Below are 18582 nucleotides of genomic sequence, written 5' to 3'. Positions count from 1 at the left end.
GGACACTGTGACAATGTCAAATTGATTTGTAGCCATTTCATCACTTTGACAAGAATGAAAACATGCTCAAAGAATCACATAAAGCGAAGAGATTTAGCTGTCATGTAAATTAATCTTCTCAGTGGTTTGTGAAAATTTTAAAAAATAGCATTGTATGATGGGTGTCCGAATTTTAACGTGGACAGGCTTTACTAATGTTACTCGAATTATCGATGGTAATTTCACGGTAACTCAATCACGTCTAGGCTCTCCATTAACTATATCGTAAATAATAGTTGCATTAGATACCAAAACAATAGTGTAGCCAAACCGAATCTAACATTTGCAGCATAATATATGTCTTCCCGTTTTCTGAGCTTATCCTTTTTTCCATGCACAAGAAAAAAAGTAACCGATATAAGTGCTAAATACATCACTATAAAAGAATTCGAGCTTAAAAGATTAAACCACCAACAGCCTTGTGTGACTAATTTAGGAGCGTGCTTTCATAATTGCTTAAAACTAGCTACGCTTCTGCACATTATTCTTTTATCCTATTTTATCGGAATAGATTATTACTATAGATAACAGGATGTGCAACACGCGACCATACCAAACTAGAATACTCCGAATGTAGAATACTAGGTATAGGTATGTAACGCCAAATAAATGTTTGTCCTAACAGTGACACCTCATAAGCGGAAAATGAATGACGCGACCTTCACGTGTACACACCGATGAATTGACTGAGTAAACATAAAGCGCGAGTTCACGGTGCCTCACAAGGCTCTTTGTGCCGTAACAATCGATACTGTGATTCACAAGAGAGCTGTCCAGTAAGTAGGTACCGGGGAAAAAGCGCTAGCGAGATGTATCATGGGATGCACCTCGTCAAGTACGGCGGTCGACGAAGAATATACCGAACGGAACACCCCGGAGCGAAGGATTGCTAAAACTTTTATCGGATCACCGGATGAATCGTTCCAGGTGGAGAGTGTTGTACCGAAGGTGAACGACCATTAGTGAATTATAATTTGATTGGAATTTATTCGTTTTTTTTTCACGCTGTTAGTCAACGGAGACAGTGTCTCAAGCATATCAACGACTGGACGAGGAGATATGTGCACTCGAGAGTACTTGTCCTGGGCCACGCATGTTGACTGCAGAAGCGTGGATTGAACACCTAGAAACCGTGTTTGCAAAAGCGAGTGCCACCAATGAATTGTATGAACCGGACAACAAATTGATAATGGATGCCCGTTTGAATGAGGGACCGAACGGTTCCTCTAGGACGGAAACTGCTGAAGCAAATTTGAAGCGTAGTAGAGATGATACGGCTAAGGTTCGTCGTGTATGTATTTTTGCCTATTAGAGGTTTACAATTCTTACGAACAATGATCGAGCATAATTATAAAATAATTCATTCTTATTCTCTACACCCAGTTGGCGCTTAAATTGGAAATAGCATTGGATCCCGTAAAAGCAGCTCGCCAAGAGGAGTTCATCGCTCGAATATCTCGCTCGGCTATGGCAGTAGAAGCTGAAAGTTTCCACATCGATACAGTTGAGCACTCGCGAACCCGCATTACAAAACTTCGCCAAAGTTTCACCCGTCTCCAGGCGCTTTACTTGGAATTGGACCGTCTGATAGCAATGACAAATAATGGAACCTATATTTCATCTCAAGAGCAGAATCTCGATGAGGAGCTTGAGTCTGCCCGTGAAATTCGGGATCGTTTGGGCGGCGTTTCCGAACAATGGCGAACAGCTGGCTTGTTGATGAGAGCTGCTCTGAAAGGACTTCTGCAAGCAGTTGAGTACTGGAATTTGGTTGGTCCATCGACTATTGCCCAGGAAAAAATATCTCTAGCACTGGATTGTCGAACAGTGTGTCATGGTGCTTTGATTGCTTTGGAAGTTGCCCAGGCAGCACTGCCTCAAGTGGAGCTTCCCTTTGTAACTCTTCGACAGCAGTCAGCTGTTAAACATGGTTTGATCTACATGTTGACCGACATGGTGAATCCAGCACGGTATCAACATACAAAGAACGTTCTAGAAGGATTTCAAGCCAATGTGGATAAATCAGTTAAATGGCTTCATGATACGTTTGCTAATACTTTAGGCAAAGACTACGATGAAGCAGATCAAGAAGTGATATCTTTAGCAAAGAAGTTGAGAGAAATAAGAAAGCAGTACATTAATCAGCGGATAGGATATAGCCTTATATGTCAGACCCGCGATGGGGAAAGCAGACAAGCGGTAGCATTACTTGCATGAAATATAAACTAATCTATTTCTAAAATAACAAACAATTTCAATAAAAAGGAACGTTTATTTACACATTTTTTGCACCTCCTTGATGGCGTAAATTTGGTTTTTAGTAATCCTACATTCGTACTCTTCGGTGCATTGAATTTTCCGGTAAAGTGGACGGACCCAAGGTGTTAGTAGCTGTTCCGCAACTGGTTGTTTCTGTCCTCCAGTGAAGTAACTTATTGCTGCTCCGGCAACAATGGCTATTACTGTACCCAACAGCGAATAGTACATAAAGCCCAATCGGAACACCCAAGGTACTTCGGAATTATCATGTCCATCGGCATCGATGTAGAAGGTAGATGTTGCGGATCTGAAAATAACGCATACAATTTTGGAACGATTAGTTTTGAATTGAAAAGATATTTTCTAACGAATCTGAATGCCAAGCCTGGATAAATATTTTTGTTTGGCTTCACAGTAAGTTTGTGTTTCAAGAGATTTGAGTTACCAAATAATTATCAACATAACTGATTACACGGGCACAGGGAAACAAATCCGTTCCCATAATTATGAACATAAAATTAAGAAATCATAAAAATTGTCAATTCATGGAATCATGATCATAATTCATGTTTCCAGGAACTTTTCTCACCGCATTGTACAATAGGTACTGTCAGTCGGTAGAATGCATAACCAGTTGCACTTCGATTGTTTTGTTTCTAAGCACGGACGATCGAGAAGCAGCGCATTGGACTTTAACTCAGTGGACTAGAGTTCGATCCTCATGTTTTATTTTTCAATCAAATCATTTTTCTATTAACATTACTTGATAAATAGGGGAGGAGGTTCGGTTGTGGGCACCCTTTTGTGTTTGGTCCATAACTTTGGCCCTGGTTGATCTTATGTCGACATTTGCATAGCAATCGAAAGCTAAACTTATAACCTTACTACTAGCAAAAATTAACAATTACAAAAATTAATATGATTTCATCGATTTAGAAAAAAGTATTGACAATTTAGAAAATTTGACATTTTTGGACATTTTCATTTCGTGGTTCGGTTGTGGGCACCCTTGAAAACTTAGCTAAAAATAAAGAAGCATGAATAAAAACCACCCAGATTTAAAGACAAGGAATAGTTTATTCATTCTAAAAGCCAGGAGACGCTAAAAAAACTCAAATCAATTCACCTAGCAGTGATGATGCCTCCTCGGTGCATTAAGGAGAATGTTGAAAAAAAATCACAAAAGAAAGGTCTAAAATAGCACTTTTAGTAAATGGGTTTTAATTTTTCATTGATTTACGTTTTATTGGTATGCATCACAGTCAAAAAAATCCTGATTAATCACCCTAGCGGCAATAGTGCCTTTCTCGTTCATTTCAAAAAATAATATTTTGGCCATAAATTTTGATCCCATAGTCCGATCTGACCAATTTTCAATAGGAAACAATGGGAAAGCATTCCCCGTCGAATGCAACTTGTTGGAAGCAAATCGGTCAACGCTTTGTTCCAAAAAGTGTGTGTATAATGACTAGACATGCCCAAAGAACAAAAATATTAAATAAACTCATTATTTCGAACAATTATGTCAAACTAATTATAAAAACTGCCTTAAAACGTTATTAAAAATAAGTTAAGGGACAAGTAAAACGATATTGAATGATTTATCAATAAAATGAGGGTGCCCATAACCGAACCAATAAAGGTGCCCACAACCCAATTTCGCAGCCTTTTTGGAACGAGAAGAAAAAAAAATTCGCGCTAAAATTTTGATGGCAATCGACATTGGGCCTCAAAATAGATTAAATTTACTGTGTAAATAAGCATTAGAACTCACTTTTTGAATTAAATCCTTTAATTTATGACACTTTGAAAAAGGACAAAAAAAACTTTCGTGTTGTTTTTCTTGTACGAAAAATTTATTTGTTTCTAGTTCAAAGTAGAGATGCCCATCCGATTTGATATTGAGCACAAAACATCATGCTATTATAGCAAACAAATGACGGTTGTCAGAATGACAGCATCTCTTATCTGTCAAAAGATACATAGGGGTGCCCATATCCGAACGGTGCCCACAACCGAACCTCCTCCCCTACTATAAGAATTCAACGAGTTTGCAAAGATTGGAAAATTTTAACCAATCCAAATTCCTGAAAGTGTGGCCATTGTTGCGATTTTTTTTGTGTCATGGATTTTCTGTCCATTTTCCTGATATTACGTATTTTAATGATTGCGAGAAAATAATTTCAGATGAAAAAGTGTTGATTATGTCTTGGATCATCTGCAGTGTTTCCTAAAATGTGATAATGATTCAATAGGGTAAATCCGCGATATGGAACTAAATCCGAAATTAATTAAAACATGTGACACGTGTGAGCAAATCTTCTCAGAAAAACCCTGATTAATACACCTAGCGGTGTTGGTGCCTTTCTCGTGCAAAAAAATACAAAAAATATGAGAGAGTGCTTTTTAGCGTGTTTTGCGCATAGAAAATAGTATTTTGGCCATAACTTTTGATCCCATAGTCCAAACTGGCTAATTTCCAATAGCAAACAATGAGATAGGATTCTCAGTCGAATAGAACTTGTTGCGAGTAATTCGGCCAATGCTAAGTTCTAAAAAGTGTGTCTACAAAATGTTGCACACATACATACATACACACAAACAGACAGCAGGGACTTTGTCCAAGGGCTTGACGACCCCTCCCCATGGCCACTGCGAGTTAGACCGGGGCCATCGTCCCTAACCCCTAATCCCAAGGCGTCAAGCGACCCGTGCCGAGGGGATGCATGGCCAGAGGGGCCAGGAGGCCAGAGGCAATAGTCGGCAGCCCAGTGGGCAGCGCCAGCGTGGGTCACTCAACCTTCCTCTCGGCTAAAAAAACGCCGGTAGGGGTTATTGACGGCCCATGGCTTGTGGAGGCGATGAACCACAAACGCGATGGATTTTCGGCCTTCGAGGTGGCGACGGAACAGCTGGACGCCATCATCGACTTTGCGTCATCGAAGCATAATATCAGCAAGGACCTCAAGAGGAGCTTGCAGAAATTTCGAAAGTCGATGCTGGACGCCAAGCTGGAGAGGGCGGTCGGGACGGCCAAGTGTAAAGGTTCCCCCAAACACACGCGACGCGACAGTCGTGACGCGATTCTATCGCTTGGCGACAGCGATTCTGTCGCCGTAGGTATGGAAGCGTAAATAGGCTATTGCCTGCAGCGACCCAACGATAGAATCGCGGCGACTGGTTGTCGCCGTCGCGGCGATGGAATCGCTTAGGTCTGGGGGAGCCTTAAACCCGTGAAATCGGTGGAGTCGAGGTCTACCCAGACTGAGGCCCAAGGATTCGCGGACTCGGGCAAGGTTGAATCGACCGAAGGCGTGCCAGCAAAGACGCTGGTGCCAAAGTCTACCCAGACTGAGGCTCAAGTATTTGCGGGTACGTCGAGGTGACTGCTCCAACGGAGCAGACACAAAAACGGGGAGACAGTCTCCAGGGATGAGCTCCTGGGGCCGCTCCAAAACGCGGAGGATTACTACCCCGAACAAGGGTAGTGGGGCTGGGAAGCTGAACCCCGGCCAGTTACCTCCAAAACCGGGGGATGAAGAACCTGGAATGCAATGGTCCGTCCACTCAGGAAAGACGGTGGCAAGCGGCAGGCTGAAAGTTCTCAGCCGCACCAGACCAGGGAAATAGAGGGGGATGACGCCTCCTGGACCCTGGTCAAGAACAAGAGGAAACCGAAGACGTCAAGGGCCGAAAAGCAAGCAAGCACCCCATGGGGGGTTCGATGTGCCCGGCGTTTAAGCATGCTGCAAAATCAAAGTGCAGGTAACGCAGCTGGCTTGCTCGGCCTCGCCCGAGTGTTTGGTGAGCGCAGGTTTAGAGGAAACGGCGGAACACGTGTTGTTCGTGTGCTCACGTTTTCGCGCAATGCGTGACCACATGCTTGCCACATGTGGTCTGGACACTACCCCGGACAACCTAGTTCGGAGGATGTGTAAAGATGAAGTTGGCTAGAACGCCGTTTTATCGGCTATCGCCCTAATCGTCACGGAGCTACATAGAAGTCCCTCTGTGTGCTGGCGAATAGGCCCTATCGCAGAAGGTCAATTTGGGGTGCACGCGGCATCATCATTCTTGATACCAGTCGTGCAGAGGGAAGCAGGCGCGAAGTCGACCCTTCCCACCTTCCGAGGACATAGGGCGTGGTAAGGCTGCCATAGCTGGTCCCGATCGATTGTATCATATGCGGCTTTGAAGTCGATAAATAGATGATGTGTGGGCACGTTGTGTTCGCGGCACTTCTGCAATACCTGACGTATGGCGAACACCTGGTCTGTGGTAGATCGTTCACCCATAAATCCCGCCTGGTACTGCCCCACGAACTCTCTTGCAATTGGTGTTAGTTGGCGGCATAAAATTTGGGAGAGTACCTTGTAGGCGGCGTTCAGCAATGTGATTGCGCGGTAGTTGCTACAATCCAGCTTATCGCCCTTTTTGTAGATGGGACACACGACACCTTCCATCCACTGCGGCATAACCTCATCCTCCCAAACCTTGATAATCACCCAGTGCAACGCTCTAGCCAGTGCCTCACCACCGTGTTTAAACAGCTCTCCTGGTAGTTGGTCAACTCCAGGGGCTTTGTTGTTTTTTAGCCGGCCGATCTCCTCCTGGATTTCCTGGAGATTCGGAGCCGGAAGTCGCATGTCCTGCGTGCGTGCTCCTAGGTTCATTATCATACCCCCACCGTTATGTGCCATATCGCCATTCAGGTGCTCTTCGTAGTGCTGCCGCTACCTTTGGATCACCTCACGCTCGTTTGTAAGAAGGTTCACGTTTATGTCCTTACACCTATCGGGCTGTGGCACGTGGCCCTTACGTGAACGGTTCAACTTCTCATAGAAGTTTCGTGTGTTATTAGTGCGGTACAGTTCCTCCGTCTTTTCACGGTCTCGATCTTCCTGCTGGCGCTTTTTCATCCGGAAAATCGAGTTTTGTCTGTTCCGCGCCCGTTTGTATCGTGCCTCGTTCGCCCTCGTGCGTGTTGCAGCACTGGCCCCCTTTGAAGCATTACTTGGTTAAAATTTGTACCAGAAGGCTTAAACGGCAAGGAAACGGTTTAAGCGGGATCGGGGACATCAGTCCTGCCTTCCTCAGGATTCCCAACCTGCACTTCCCTGGATACTCAACTCAGGACGTCTGTCTGTTGAGACTCCCCCTCCATTGTTTAGGAAAAAAGCATAAACAGACATCACCTCAATTCGATCGAAACTGAGTCGATTGGTATATAACACCGTGGTCTCCGGGCCTTCTATAAAAAAGTTGTTTTTGGAGCGATCATATAGCCTTTTACCGTATACTTGGTATACGAGAAAGTTGGCAAATACGTATTCAAGAGTCAGTTTGATTGACTTGAAGTTGAGTATAAGTGCTAAATACGGGTCAAACGGGCTCATGAAAACATAGAGGATTAATTACCAAAACATAGCTGTGACAATTTCAAGAGAAACTTTCTTGACGAATATCTCTCCAACCATCTTCAAGAGATGCTGCGCCTAGCTGCTCTTTCGTTGGGAGTGCCACTTCCAGCTGCTGTGTGTAGTCTTGGGGTGGCCTTGTGGATATTCTTGCAGGGGAAAAAAGTGCTTCGGACTACCATTCCGCGGGAGGCTGCAAAGTTTATGCATCGATGGCCGTTGTCGTTCGATACGGTATGCACAGACTATTCGGTCCGATGAGTGGTCTATACATTTCCTCCCTTCCTACCTGAGCGTTCATGTCACCGATGACGATTTTGATGTCCCGCAGTGGGCATCCATCGTATGTCTGCTCCAGCTGTGCATAGAACGCTTCTTTCTCGTCGTCGGATCTACCTTCGTGTGGGCAGTGCACGTTGATGATGTCTGTAGTTGAAGAAACGGCCTTTAATCCTCAACTTGCACATCCTTGCATTGATTGGCTGCCACCCAATCACGCGTTGGCGCATCTTTCCCAGCACTATGAAGCCGGTTCCCAGCTCGTTGGTGGTGCCACAGCTTTGGTAGAAGGTAGCCGCTCGATGCCCGCTTTTCCACACTTTCTGTCCTGTCCAGCAGATTTCCTGCAGCGCTACGACATCGAAGTTGCGGGAATGTATTTCATGTGCAGTTGCGTCAAGTGTACGACGCACTGGGGAGTATTTCAGCTCAAACCCCTCTCCAAAAAACAAACAGACATTTTTCTTCAATCTCCGTTTCTCTTATTCCTAGTTTTTGCATTCTTAAATGGCCGGGGTTCTGCCAAATCTCACCAAGCGCCGACAAAAAAAATACCCATTTTTCTGCCCAATATTTCGTTCGGCAGTTTTAATTGATCACAAATCGTATCAGATATCACTCAACCCCATAACTGAGGATATCCTACTGCAAATGACCGCTTGAACTGATATGAAACGATTTCCGTTGTCCTTGTACGAATAAAATATCACAAGTCAGTCAAAAAGCCGCTTGGTGCGGTTTGGCTGAACCCCGACCTAATAATAATACTTATTTGCCTTGGGATTTTTCTAACAATATTGTTTACTTATAGGCAATGCAAATGCTAACAAATTTTATCGCAATTGTGTTGCTATTGAAAAAATGTTCACGTTTTATCGTGTTTTTCTTGGGTTTTAATGATTATCAAGATAAAAATCAATATATTATCAATAGGCGTTATATGTTAACCGTTTTCATGCATAATTCAATATGGAACAGGAACAGTTTCCAGGTGATTCATTATCACGATATTAATTGCTACCTTTTTTACATTTTTTACAACAGCATGTTTTACAAAATAAAACTTTTTATTCCGTTTTGACTCAAATTTCGAACATGACTCATATTCCAAACACTCACTTTTAAATGGCCATTTTGGCTTTATTCGTTTAATGTTCTTCACTGGAACTCGAATTCGTTTATAATCTTCATCGTCAGTACGAAAAGCCGATGAAAGTTTTAGTTTTAGGACGCTAAAACGCCAGTGTTTGGAATATGAGTCATGTTCGGGATTTGAGTCAAAACGGTAGGTTCCCAACCCTTCTAATAAAATTTCATGTTTTGGAAAGATTGGAGTTTCCTCAATAAGCTCCATAAAAAACATTTCTCGCATCCTCAAGCGATGGGGACTAATTCTTGGGGACTAATTCTTATTTTTTATAGTGAAGTTTGTTAAAATAGCTAGACACAAATTAAAGAATCATGGTTTTGATGTACAACATCTGTAAAAAGCATACGCATGCATGAAGGAGTTGAATTATGAAACACACGGCGAAGAGAATATCGACGATGGAGATGTTCCTGTAAAGGAAGAGACTATTCCCCTCCACAGGAACGTCCCCATGTGTGCCAATCATGCAGTTGGCCAGGAAGAGGAAGCATTAAGGTCTGAACCTACATATCCCGACTCTTAAAAGTCGCAGTCTGGCTACAAACAGACATCTGCGAGAGATCGATTCCCTTCCATGTTGTAGATCCCTTCTTTTCCACGCTGATCCTTGCCTCGCAATCCCAATAGATTATCCCGACATCAGAATACTCCTTTGAAGCTCATCCCGAAACCCCCACATCGTACACATGTACCACATACTAGAAAAGTGTACAAATTCAGCTGATCCTGGTTGTACTCTATGGTTATGGGAAATATGATTTATTGAATCTGGAATTTTACGGACTTCATGTCTTATGGTTAAGACAGTTCAGCGGGACATGACATGCGGGGCTGTCGCCATTCTCTGGTTATTGTTCGCAGGAAGTGGCTCCGTTGCCAGTATTTCTGATACTCATATGTAATGTATATTCCCCAGATGGCTTTCAATTCAAACATGACTTCCAATCATTTAAAGAAATGCCTTGACGGATTTAGCTGACCTAAGACCTCATGAATCAGTAAGGCCTTAGCTCTGATAGCTTGTGCTACCTAGAATAGACAACCAGTTCAGTTTCCTTCGAAACGAGTTCGATATCCTGCTCAATAAGCCAGGGAAATAAATTTTCTAATGTTTTTGGAGAATATCATGCTAGATATTAATTCGTGATGGACTATATACCTACATAATAGTGATATGCATAACGGACGAGTGCGATCAAGCTTGTATAAATGTTCACACATGTTTTGCTTATGACATTCGAAGAAATATGTATAAAGGCACCTTGCCGCCTTCTATTTAACTCCCAATATCAATCAGCTTTCATCCATAATAACACTGTCAGTTAGTGGGGGATACACACAATCCATTTTGTTATTAGTTTTTGCATAGTATTTTTTTTTATAAATGCAACATTTTAGACAATTGTCGCAGAAAAACTACCTTTTTTTCGGGTGGTTTCTAAATACTTGTATAAAAGCTTCACCACACCAAAAATGTTTCTTGGACATACATTCTACTCTCATAGTGATCATTTAGTGTTCAGTCTTATAATTTGACCTTGTAATTTAAAGAGTGGAATAAAATTAGAAGTGATACTTTGAAATTTTACCAATTAGTACAGTCATCAAGGTTTGATTGATTTTTTAAGGTATCTGTTCCATTATTAATAACATGCTCCTATATCAATAACATTCACAAAACAGGAAATTTAGGCTCAATTTGTGTCGTGTTTAGTTGTTGGCCACGCCTCACTGCTGAAAAAATCACAAAAATGGGAAATAAAACAATTTGCTGAATCGGTGCTCTTTGTTTTTGAATGTTATTGATTTGTGTACATGGTATGAATTCAAGGAGCACTTCCTCTATTTCGTTTTGGCTGTTGCGAAAAATTGGTTGAAGTGTTAATTGTGGAGCAACATTTTTAACAATGTTTCTTTTATCAATGGTGGCAATGAGTTGTATATGTGCTCATTCAACATTACGTATATGATGAAGAAACGTTGAACACTTACCCAGTAGAGTTGAATCCAGGGCAGCCATCATAATGCAGCGGTAAACTCTGATACTTAAGATTCCCTTTGAAGATTTCCAATTGCGCCCCAGCAGCGATCACACACATTGTGATTAGGGAAATTATTGCGCCCCAAAAAGCTCCCTATCAATGAATTCACAAAATTAAACTATCTAAATTCCTGTTTGTTGGCATTTTCTACCTTTGCATTAATTTTAGGTGAAAACATCCCTAGGAAGAAGATCCCTAGAAGTGTACCAGATGTTACTCCGGATACTGAAATCGCTAAACTAAACACGCTGCCCAATTTCTCAACAACGAATACCAGCAGTAGGCAAATCACTCCTATGAAAACGACCATACCCTTGATTACGTTACTGGCGGTGGATTCCTTAAATTTGAAATGTGGCTTGACAAAATCATCGTAGATCGTTCCGGAAAGTGTGTTTATGCTGGTGGACATTGTAGATAGTGCTGCGGAGAAAATTCCCACCACAAACAACCCTGGTAGCCCGGGGATTTTCTGGGCCACATCCAGCACATAGTAGGCGAATATTTGATCGTTTTTCTTTACCAATCCGGAGCTAACGGGATCACAGTCGTGGTATTTGCTAAATATCAATAGACCATTGTAGACGGAGCATAGCTTTACGATAATGTGTCCGATACCGAATATCCACACAGCTCTGAAATAAAGAGATGTTAAGTTCGTTGGTATAACATATTTAAATTCAATAAATGACATTGTACTTTTTGGCACTTTGTATATCTGGTACGGTTAGAAACCGTTGAACGCACTCTGGAGTGGCCCCAATATTGGAGATCCACATTGATGTAAGTCCTACTGACACCAGCCAAAACGATGATCTTAAAGTTGGATCTGGGTCCATACTAAAATATAAAACTGTTAATCAATTTGGTTTAGAATGCAGACTCGTTTGTACCTACTTGAACCAAATCAACCGACCACCTGCATCGGCAAGTTTAAAAATGTTAATAAATCCACCTAGCTGCAGCGTTCCGAGTATCACCACAACGAAAAGTGCTAAAAGCATAGCTCCAAACTGCAGTGTGTCTGTCCATATCACAGCGCTAAAAGTAGAAAATGAACATCGCTTAATTAAACTGACACCGTTTTCAAAAGTCGAGTTCGTCCAAACCGTATTCCGCCGAAAGTGGTGTAGAAAATGCAAATACAGCATATGACTGGCGTGATAACGTGCAAATTGATTCCAGTAACTGCAAAAAAGACAAAGACTACATTAATATCTGCACAATGGACTACATTGGATAATATTTCATTCGCAGCTAACCGATGCCGCTTACCTTGACTAAATGCTATCGCTGGAGTGTATATAATCACCGGAGTGTTGAGCAGGCAGTACAGCACGAACAAAAAGCTAGCCAACGACCGGACCCGTTTGCTGAATCGATGCTCCAGGTAAGCGTAGCAAGACGATTCCTGCAGTTCATAGAACACCGGCAGAATTACGTATACCATAAAGATGGTAACGATGAGGCCCGAAATGGAGCAGGCCCAGTACTGGATGCCGTATCGGTACATCTCGGCTGGGACGCCCAGCATCGTAACAGCGGATACATGACTGGAATTAGTAAAAAAAAAAAGTGTTATTATTCAAGTGAGAAATGGTTTATTGAACAACGTCAATCGATCTTTAAAAAAATCTAGAAGCATTTGAAAGAATATCGTAATTATTGTGAGCGGTTTTTATATGCTAGTACAATAGATACACTATGCCCTGGGAGTTGAGAAAGTTTCCAACCCGAGAACATCCTAGAGCGGAACGAGATCTCCGGATTGACAATGAAGCTTATGAAGTTCACAATTTATAAAAGAGCTTTTGGGTGAATTGTGTTGTGTCCCGTCAAAATTTTTTATTCGCTCAACCGGGTCTTTTTTTCAGGTCAACTTTCCCATAAAACCCATATTTTTTGAAGCCCCTATTTTTTTAAATTTTAAACAAAAAATCGAAAAAGTGTTGTTTTTTAAGATTGGCCTAACATTTGCCCGGCTTTGAAAGAACACAAGGTCAATCAGACGAGTTAATACAATCCCATTGAATTCCACCACTTAAGTTAAGTGGTGAAATTCAATGGGATTGTATTAACTCGTCTTATGACGTGAAGACATTCCACTAAAAAGCTCAAAATAATTTTCTAATCACAAGGTCAATCTTTCTGGCCGGTTCACACGTGCAGCACTTTTTCGGGTTTTGTTTTCGATTTTTAAAATAGAGGCTTAAAAAAATATGGGTTTTTCGGGAAAGTTGACCTTAAATAAGCCAAAAAATCGACTTAGGCAATAAAACGAGATACAATTTCTGACGGGAAAAGTAAATTGCTATCTGTATTAATTTATTGTGCATGTTGCAGATAAACTCGAAAGTATGAATAAATCCATGGACATTTTTTATCATGCCGTGGAAAATGTTTTATCGTTTTTCTTTTTTGTTTGGGATCTTCTGAAGATGCGCTGAGTGCATTTATCGAATCACACGGAAATATACTATCGGAAGAGCTGTCTGAAAATTGATGTTATTAAAACAATTTTCTTGTATTAACGTTATAGGGAGTGGTAAAATGAACAGGTCGGTAATATGAACAGTTTGCTATAGTTAGAATCATACACTTTTTAGGCATATGTCAACCATGTACAGCTATTCCTCAAAATAAAATAAAGGTACCTGAGCTAGTATATGGGTACTAAGACCGAAAGAATAGCTGCAACTATCCATTTTTTAAATTAATTTATGGAAACATTGGTTCAAAATAAAACTACAGAGGCAAATAGGACAAACTTCTCAAAGATGCTGCAGAGGTAAAAATTAAAATTTATAGTTTGCTTCGTTATGGGAAAAGTGATTTATTTCTATAGCATGTTTGTACCTATATAGGAGAAATAAACACTTTTATTAGCCGAAGTACAAGAAACAATTAATAACCAAGATAAATCTTACTTTCCCACTGCGAGTTAGGGGACCTGCCTAGGATGTGGTGGGGTTTGACATTAGACGCTCTATTATTATTTTCAGACTAAGGCCGGAGTGGCATGTGCAAATTGGACACTGACGTTGGACACACTGTTGATCCTCTATAAAATCTGCATGTATTCACGAGAAGGTCCAATCAAAGCGATCATGTGCCACTCAAAGCACACTAGCCCAGTTCAGGAGCTTCGACAACGGCAGCGTCAACAAACACAAGCGGAAATCGAGATGAGTCCAATGCTTCAACGGACAGTTGTGTCATTCCAGCCATCTGGCTCACCCAACATGATGGGAGTATGACCAGTTGATTCCTTTCTGGCTTACTTACACTGATCCAGCTCTGAACCCCCGAATGGCCTCACTGCATCTGTAAAGATAACCATGGGATCAAGAATGCGACTATTCCAGCTGGGTTCAAGGTCACTTTAAGGGGGGGACCCAACAATTATGACTAAAGCTAAACCAACTAACAAAGCAACGGAAGTAAGCTTCTTCGGAAGGAGAGATTCGGGTGCTAGAGAGTTGGAGCTGAAGGACATTAGTGACAAAGGAATCGTCGAGGAGAGCGCTAACAGTGCACCAATTGTTGGCATACAGCAGCACAATACGGTGGAGATAGGGTCAAGCGACGTCCTGCTGAGCTTGATCGTCGTCATGGTGCAACTCGGTGACAATATTGACTTCACCAATGGAAACCGCTGGATGAGGTCACGACAGCGGAATAGATCACATCGGCCATCAAAGACCAAGGTGGGGTGGAGTTGTGGTCGCACAAGCGTCCACCCGCCTGCGAAGAGGACCGCAGAGTACGCAGATTACCTCGATGAAACTACCGGCCACCGACAACAAGGTGATCAAACGACCGGATAGAAGTAACGTAGGAGGTGCGGCAAAGATGGATAGGTATAAAGCGTATGAGACAACCTTTTTGATTCCGGACCGTAGCTACCATACTCGATTTCAAACGGAACCCGGCCCCAAACCCAAGGCCGCTGGTCATGAGGCAACGGCAGCCTCCAGGGTGGGCGCGGAAGACATTTTTTGGTTCCGGGTTTCAGGCGTGGGACGAGGAAGAGTTTTCGAATTCCGGGATCCTAACACAAAAGCTCTACTCAGGTTTAAACGATTTATTTCCTTATATGTGATGGTGACAGAGAAAACGGATGGTACACCGGTTGCCAGATTTTCTGTATAAGAATCTACCAACACCTGTATAAGAACTGGGCATATACGAAATTCCTAGATTCTTATACAAGTATTGTATAAGAATCTAACAATTTTGTAAGCTTTTCTTACAATATTTGTTTGATTGCTTACATTTTTTGTATAAGAATCTAACAATTTAGCATATGAACAGTTCTTATACAGGTTTTGGTAGATTCTTGTACAGAATTGTTAGAAAATCTAACAACCACCGGTTGGGTGTATGCACGTCGTTGGTTAAGTCGTGTACCTTCATCAGCGGGCTGGCTTGCCCATGCCGGTGAGGTGGAGGTTGCGGTTGCAGCTTCGATGAAAGATTGGCGGGTATTGGAAAAGGGGGCAACCGGCCAACGATGGCCGGGAAATAGGCTTCGAAGATGGCGAGTATTTGGCTTCGAAGATGGCGGCGAGTCGGCTTTGTGACTGCTGCGTAGAACAACCAAACTCATCAAATGCTTTAGCCAAGCAAGTCTTTGACACAGCACAGCGGAGTGTGATTGATTCACCGAAATGACGTGTGATCTAAACAAAATTTATCTTTTGGTGTATGATAATGGTTTTAACTTTTAATCTTTAAACTCTAAATATAAAATATTTCCATGTAATCATTCGATCATAAACATTGATGAATACCTTAATGAATTGAAAATTGGACAAGTTTGTATTTGTATATCTTGAAATATTGTTTGATTCAAAGTTACAATGAAAAAAAAATCGAAAAGCATGTTCTAAGCGTATTCATGTTATCAAATCTGTATCAGGTATCTAGGGCTTCCACTTTCCCGGGAATCAACTTCCCGGGATCCCGGGAAATAAAAAAACTCTCGAAACTAATTCAAAATCGTAGTTTGAATTTTGTCGCAAAATATGATTTTGAAAATATACATTCGACATCAGGGAGGCTTGTTATTTTGTCTTCAAATGATGAAAGACTTGTTGAAAGCCTGAGAACGTTTTTGTTCAGTTCGGAAAGCGTTAACTCCTCTACAAAACGTTCGCCATATCATAAGTATCAGCATCTGCTCTGGCTCAAGAGTAAGATCTGCAGTGTCCTGATGAGCTCTACTATGTGCTACTTTTCCATAATTGTTTCAAAAATTTTGTCAGTTTGTATCCGCATTTTTTTTCCACGGCTTCGAGAGATTCTCTTCTATTATCACCAAAATATTCCCAACATGAACTATTCTTATACTCGACGACTTTTTTTTAGTGCATTTTTATTCATGTACGTCCACTTGAACACATGTAATATTTAAAGCAGATGAATGGAATATTTGAAATGAGAATTCTTCCATTCGAAATAAAAAAGAACTTTCAGGCGAGTGCTTGATTGTCGTACTTTAATGATCCTGACTATAACATATTTTTTCAGTCAAACTTTGCTTGAAATGCCGAACAGCACCTAAAACAATTGCAAAAGTTTTGCGAGTATTTGTTGTAAGACAGTTGTAATGATCGCATACTAAAGACCTAACATCTGTTTTCCATCAAGATCTGTTAGCCCACCAATATTATAAAATATTCAAAAGAAATATTTCAGAAATATCGCAAAATACAAACGAGTCTTCGGAATATGAGTCTGTTCGGGAATTGAATCAAAAAGGATTGAAGGTCTTAAAAAACCTTTGACAATAATAGGACAAACCTGCCAAAGCGGTCACTGCTATTGCCTGAATATCTGCGAACATTGGTACCTTTGCTGTTTCACCACAGACACTAAATTTTTAATTCGACTTCACAACGCTTACCGACGTTTGAACCTACTGAATAAACGAACGATAGATATAAACTGGTTCTATGATTCTGTAACATTTTCAGTTATAACTTGAATTCTTAGACTTCAAAAGTGAAATAAATAGTGAGATGATGCTAGTAAAAAAATGTAAGACAATTATTACAAAAAAAATAGTATGTTCATTTCCCGGGAAATTCGGGAATCTGATACATAAATCCCGGGAATCGAGAATCCCGGAAAATATGATTTCCCGGGAAATCATTTCCGGGAATGGAAGCTGTACAGGTATCTCTCTGTTCAAGACTATGAGTATTTAACTCAAGCTAAGCCTGACAAATCCAATTTCTTCTATCACTTATTTGTTTGTCACTAATCACGTTTGAGATGAAGTTTTGGGAGTGCGCAGAGCAATCGAGCGATCACCGAAGTGTTTCGATCTGCTTCGTTCGGGTGAGAATAAGCTTAGGCTTCTCCCATATCACAGTAAACTTACGTTGCTGTCAACGACATCGCCACCGGGAACACTTTCATCTGCTTACTCCCAAGCAAATATTCGGCAGTGTTGTTCTGCTTCTGCTTGGCAAAAAATCCGTAGTATATTCCGATCAACGCCGACATTCCCATCATCGCAAAAAATATCACATAATCGATTGTATTGAACCACAGTCTGGTTTGCACGATTTCCTCCGGTGGGCTTTCCATGGTTATTAAGTGCACTTTTGAAAAAATACTACGAAAATACCTATTCTGAAATGCACCACAACCGAAAACTATCACCGACTGCACGCTGCACACACGTTGCGTTCCGCTTAGAACATCTTGTCAACTAGCTGAACTACGCACGAGACTAACCACGATAGCCTAAATGATTTGATTATGCGGGGATTATTTTTAGACTGGACAAATCTCATCTATCCGCGGACGGAAGGCGTAGGAATTTCGCTCTTTAGTTTGATAGAATGCGTTCTGAATTATCTGCGAAATTGGCCACCGCCACCACGGCTTCAGGAGAAGTTCCGTCACTCGACTGACACAGAAGCTGCAGATGAGCGTCCACTTTAACGAGATATCATTTATAACAGGGGATACAAAAGACGCGAGATTAGGTACTTCAACGGTCGGTAAACGACGCGACGGCGGTATCTTTAGGGACTATCCTTAGCTTAGCTTGTGGGTGTATTCGGGTCAACGCGGGGAAATGTATTTGAGCTTGAAATCCTATTCAATGTACATGATTGTGAGAAATTTAAATACCAATTACTATTTATGAAATTGGAAATCATGATAGGTTATCCTGGGGCTGGTTTTGCCCTAAATGGGAAGTAATGCTATTGTAAAAGCTATAAGAAATCGAGTGTCCGAAAAAAAGAAGAAGAATACAGAGTGGCATTCATTGGATAGGTATAAACATTAGCTTTTCGGGACAAGCTGGCGTATTTTGTAGATTTGTTCATCCTCCATTCCATTGATAAGATCATTGCTCTTTTAGGTTATTTCAGTT

The 18582-nt window shown here is 41.5% G+C and overlaps 2 protein-coding genes across 2 annotated transcripts; one reads left to right on the top strand and one right to left on the bottom strand.

Annotated features, from left to right (window-relative positions):
• The first annotated feature begins 736 nt into the window (after nucleotides 1–736).
• On the top strand, nucleotides 737–2242 carry LOC134217055 (uncharacterized). The gene is given in 4 exon segments (XM_062695815.1): nucleotides 737–987; nucleotides 1052–1321; nucleotides 1423–2199; nucleotides 2201–2242. Coding segments are annotated over 4 exon segments (1221 nt in total). The 5' UTR covers nucleotides 737–855.
• A 68-nt stretch (nucleotides 2243–2310) lies between these two features.
• LOC134217054 (sodium-coupled monocarboxylate transporter 1-like) lies at nucleotides 2311–18133 on the bottom strand. Its single transcript, XM_062695814.1, has 8 exons — nucleotides 17575–18133; nucleotides 12462–12739; nucleotides 12296–12374; nucleotides 12084–12227; nucleotides 11886–12026; nucleotides 11338–11821; nucleotides 11137–11279; nucleotides 2311–2605 (listed from the first exon to the last, which is right to left on the bottom strand). The coding sequence occupies exons 1-8, from the start codon at nucleotides 17781–17783 to the stop codon at nucleotides 2311–2313; spliced, it is 1773 nt and encodes a 590-aa protein (XP_062551798.1). The 5' UTR covers nucleotides 17784–18133.
• Nucleotides 18134–18582: the final 449 nt, after the last annotated feature.

This window comes from Armigeres subalbatus, chromosome 2 (genome assembly GCF_024139115.2).
Source record: "Armigeres subalbatus isolate Guangzhou_Male chromosome 2, GZ_Asu_2, whole genome shotgun sequence".
Classification (NCBI taxonomy): Eukaryota; Metazoa; Arthropoda; class Insecta; order Diptera; family Culicidae; genus Armigeres; species Armigeres subalbatus.
Note: the sequence above shows the minus strand (reverse complement) of the source record. Positions and strands in the feature narration are given on the sequence as shown.

Bases quoted from the DNA above. Each gene is read 5' to 3' on its own strand.
- LOC134217054 (XM_062695814.1), bottom strand. From the start codon at position 17,783: ATGGAAAGCCCACCGGAGGAAATCGTGCAAACCAGACTGTGGTTCAAT. The intron at 12,740-17,574 runs GTAAGTTTACTG...TACTAATTCCAG, and splicing joins GCGATGTCGTTGACAGCAAC to TCATGTATCCGCTGTTACGA. The intron at 11,822-11,885 runs GTACAATGTCAT...TCTTTATTTCAG, and splicing joins GATATACAAAGTGCCAAAAA to AGCTGTGTGGATATTCGGTA.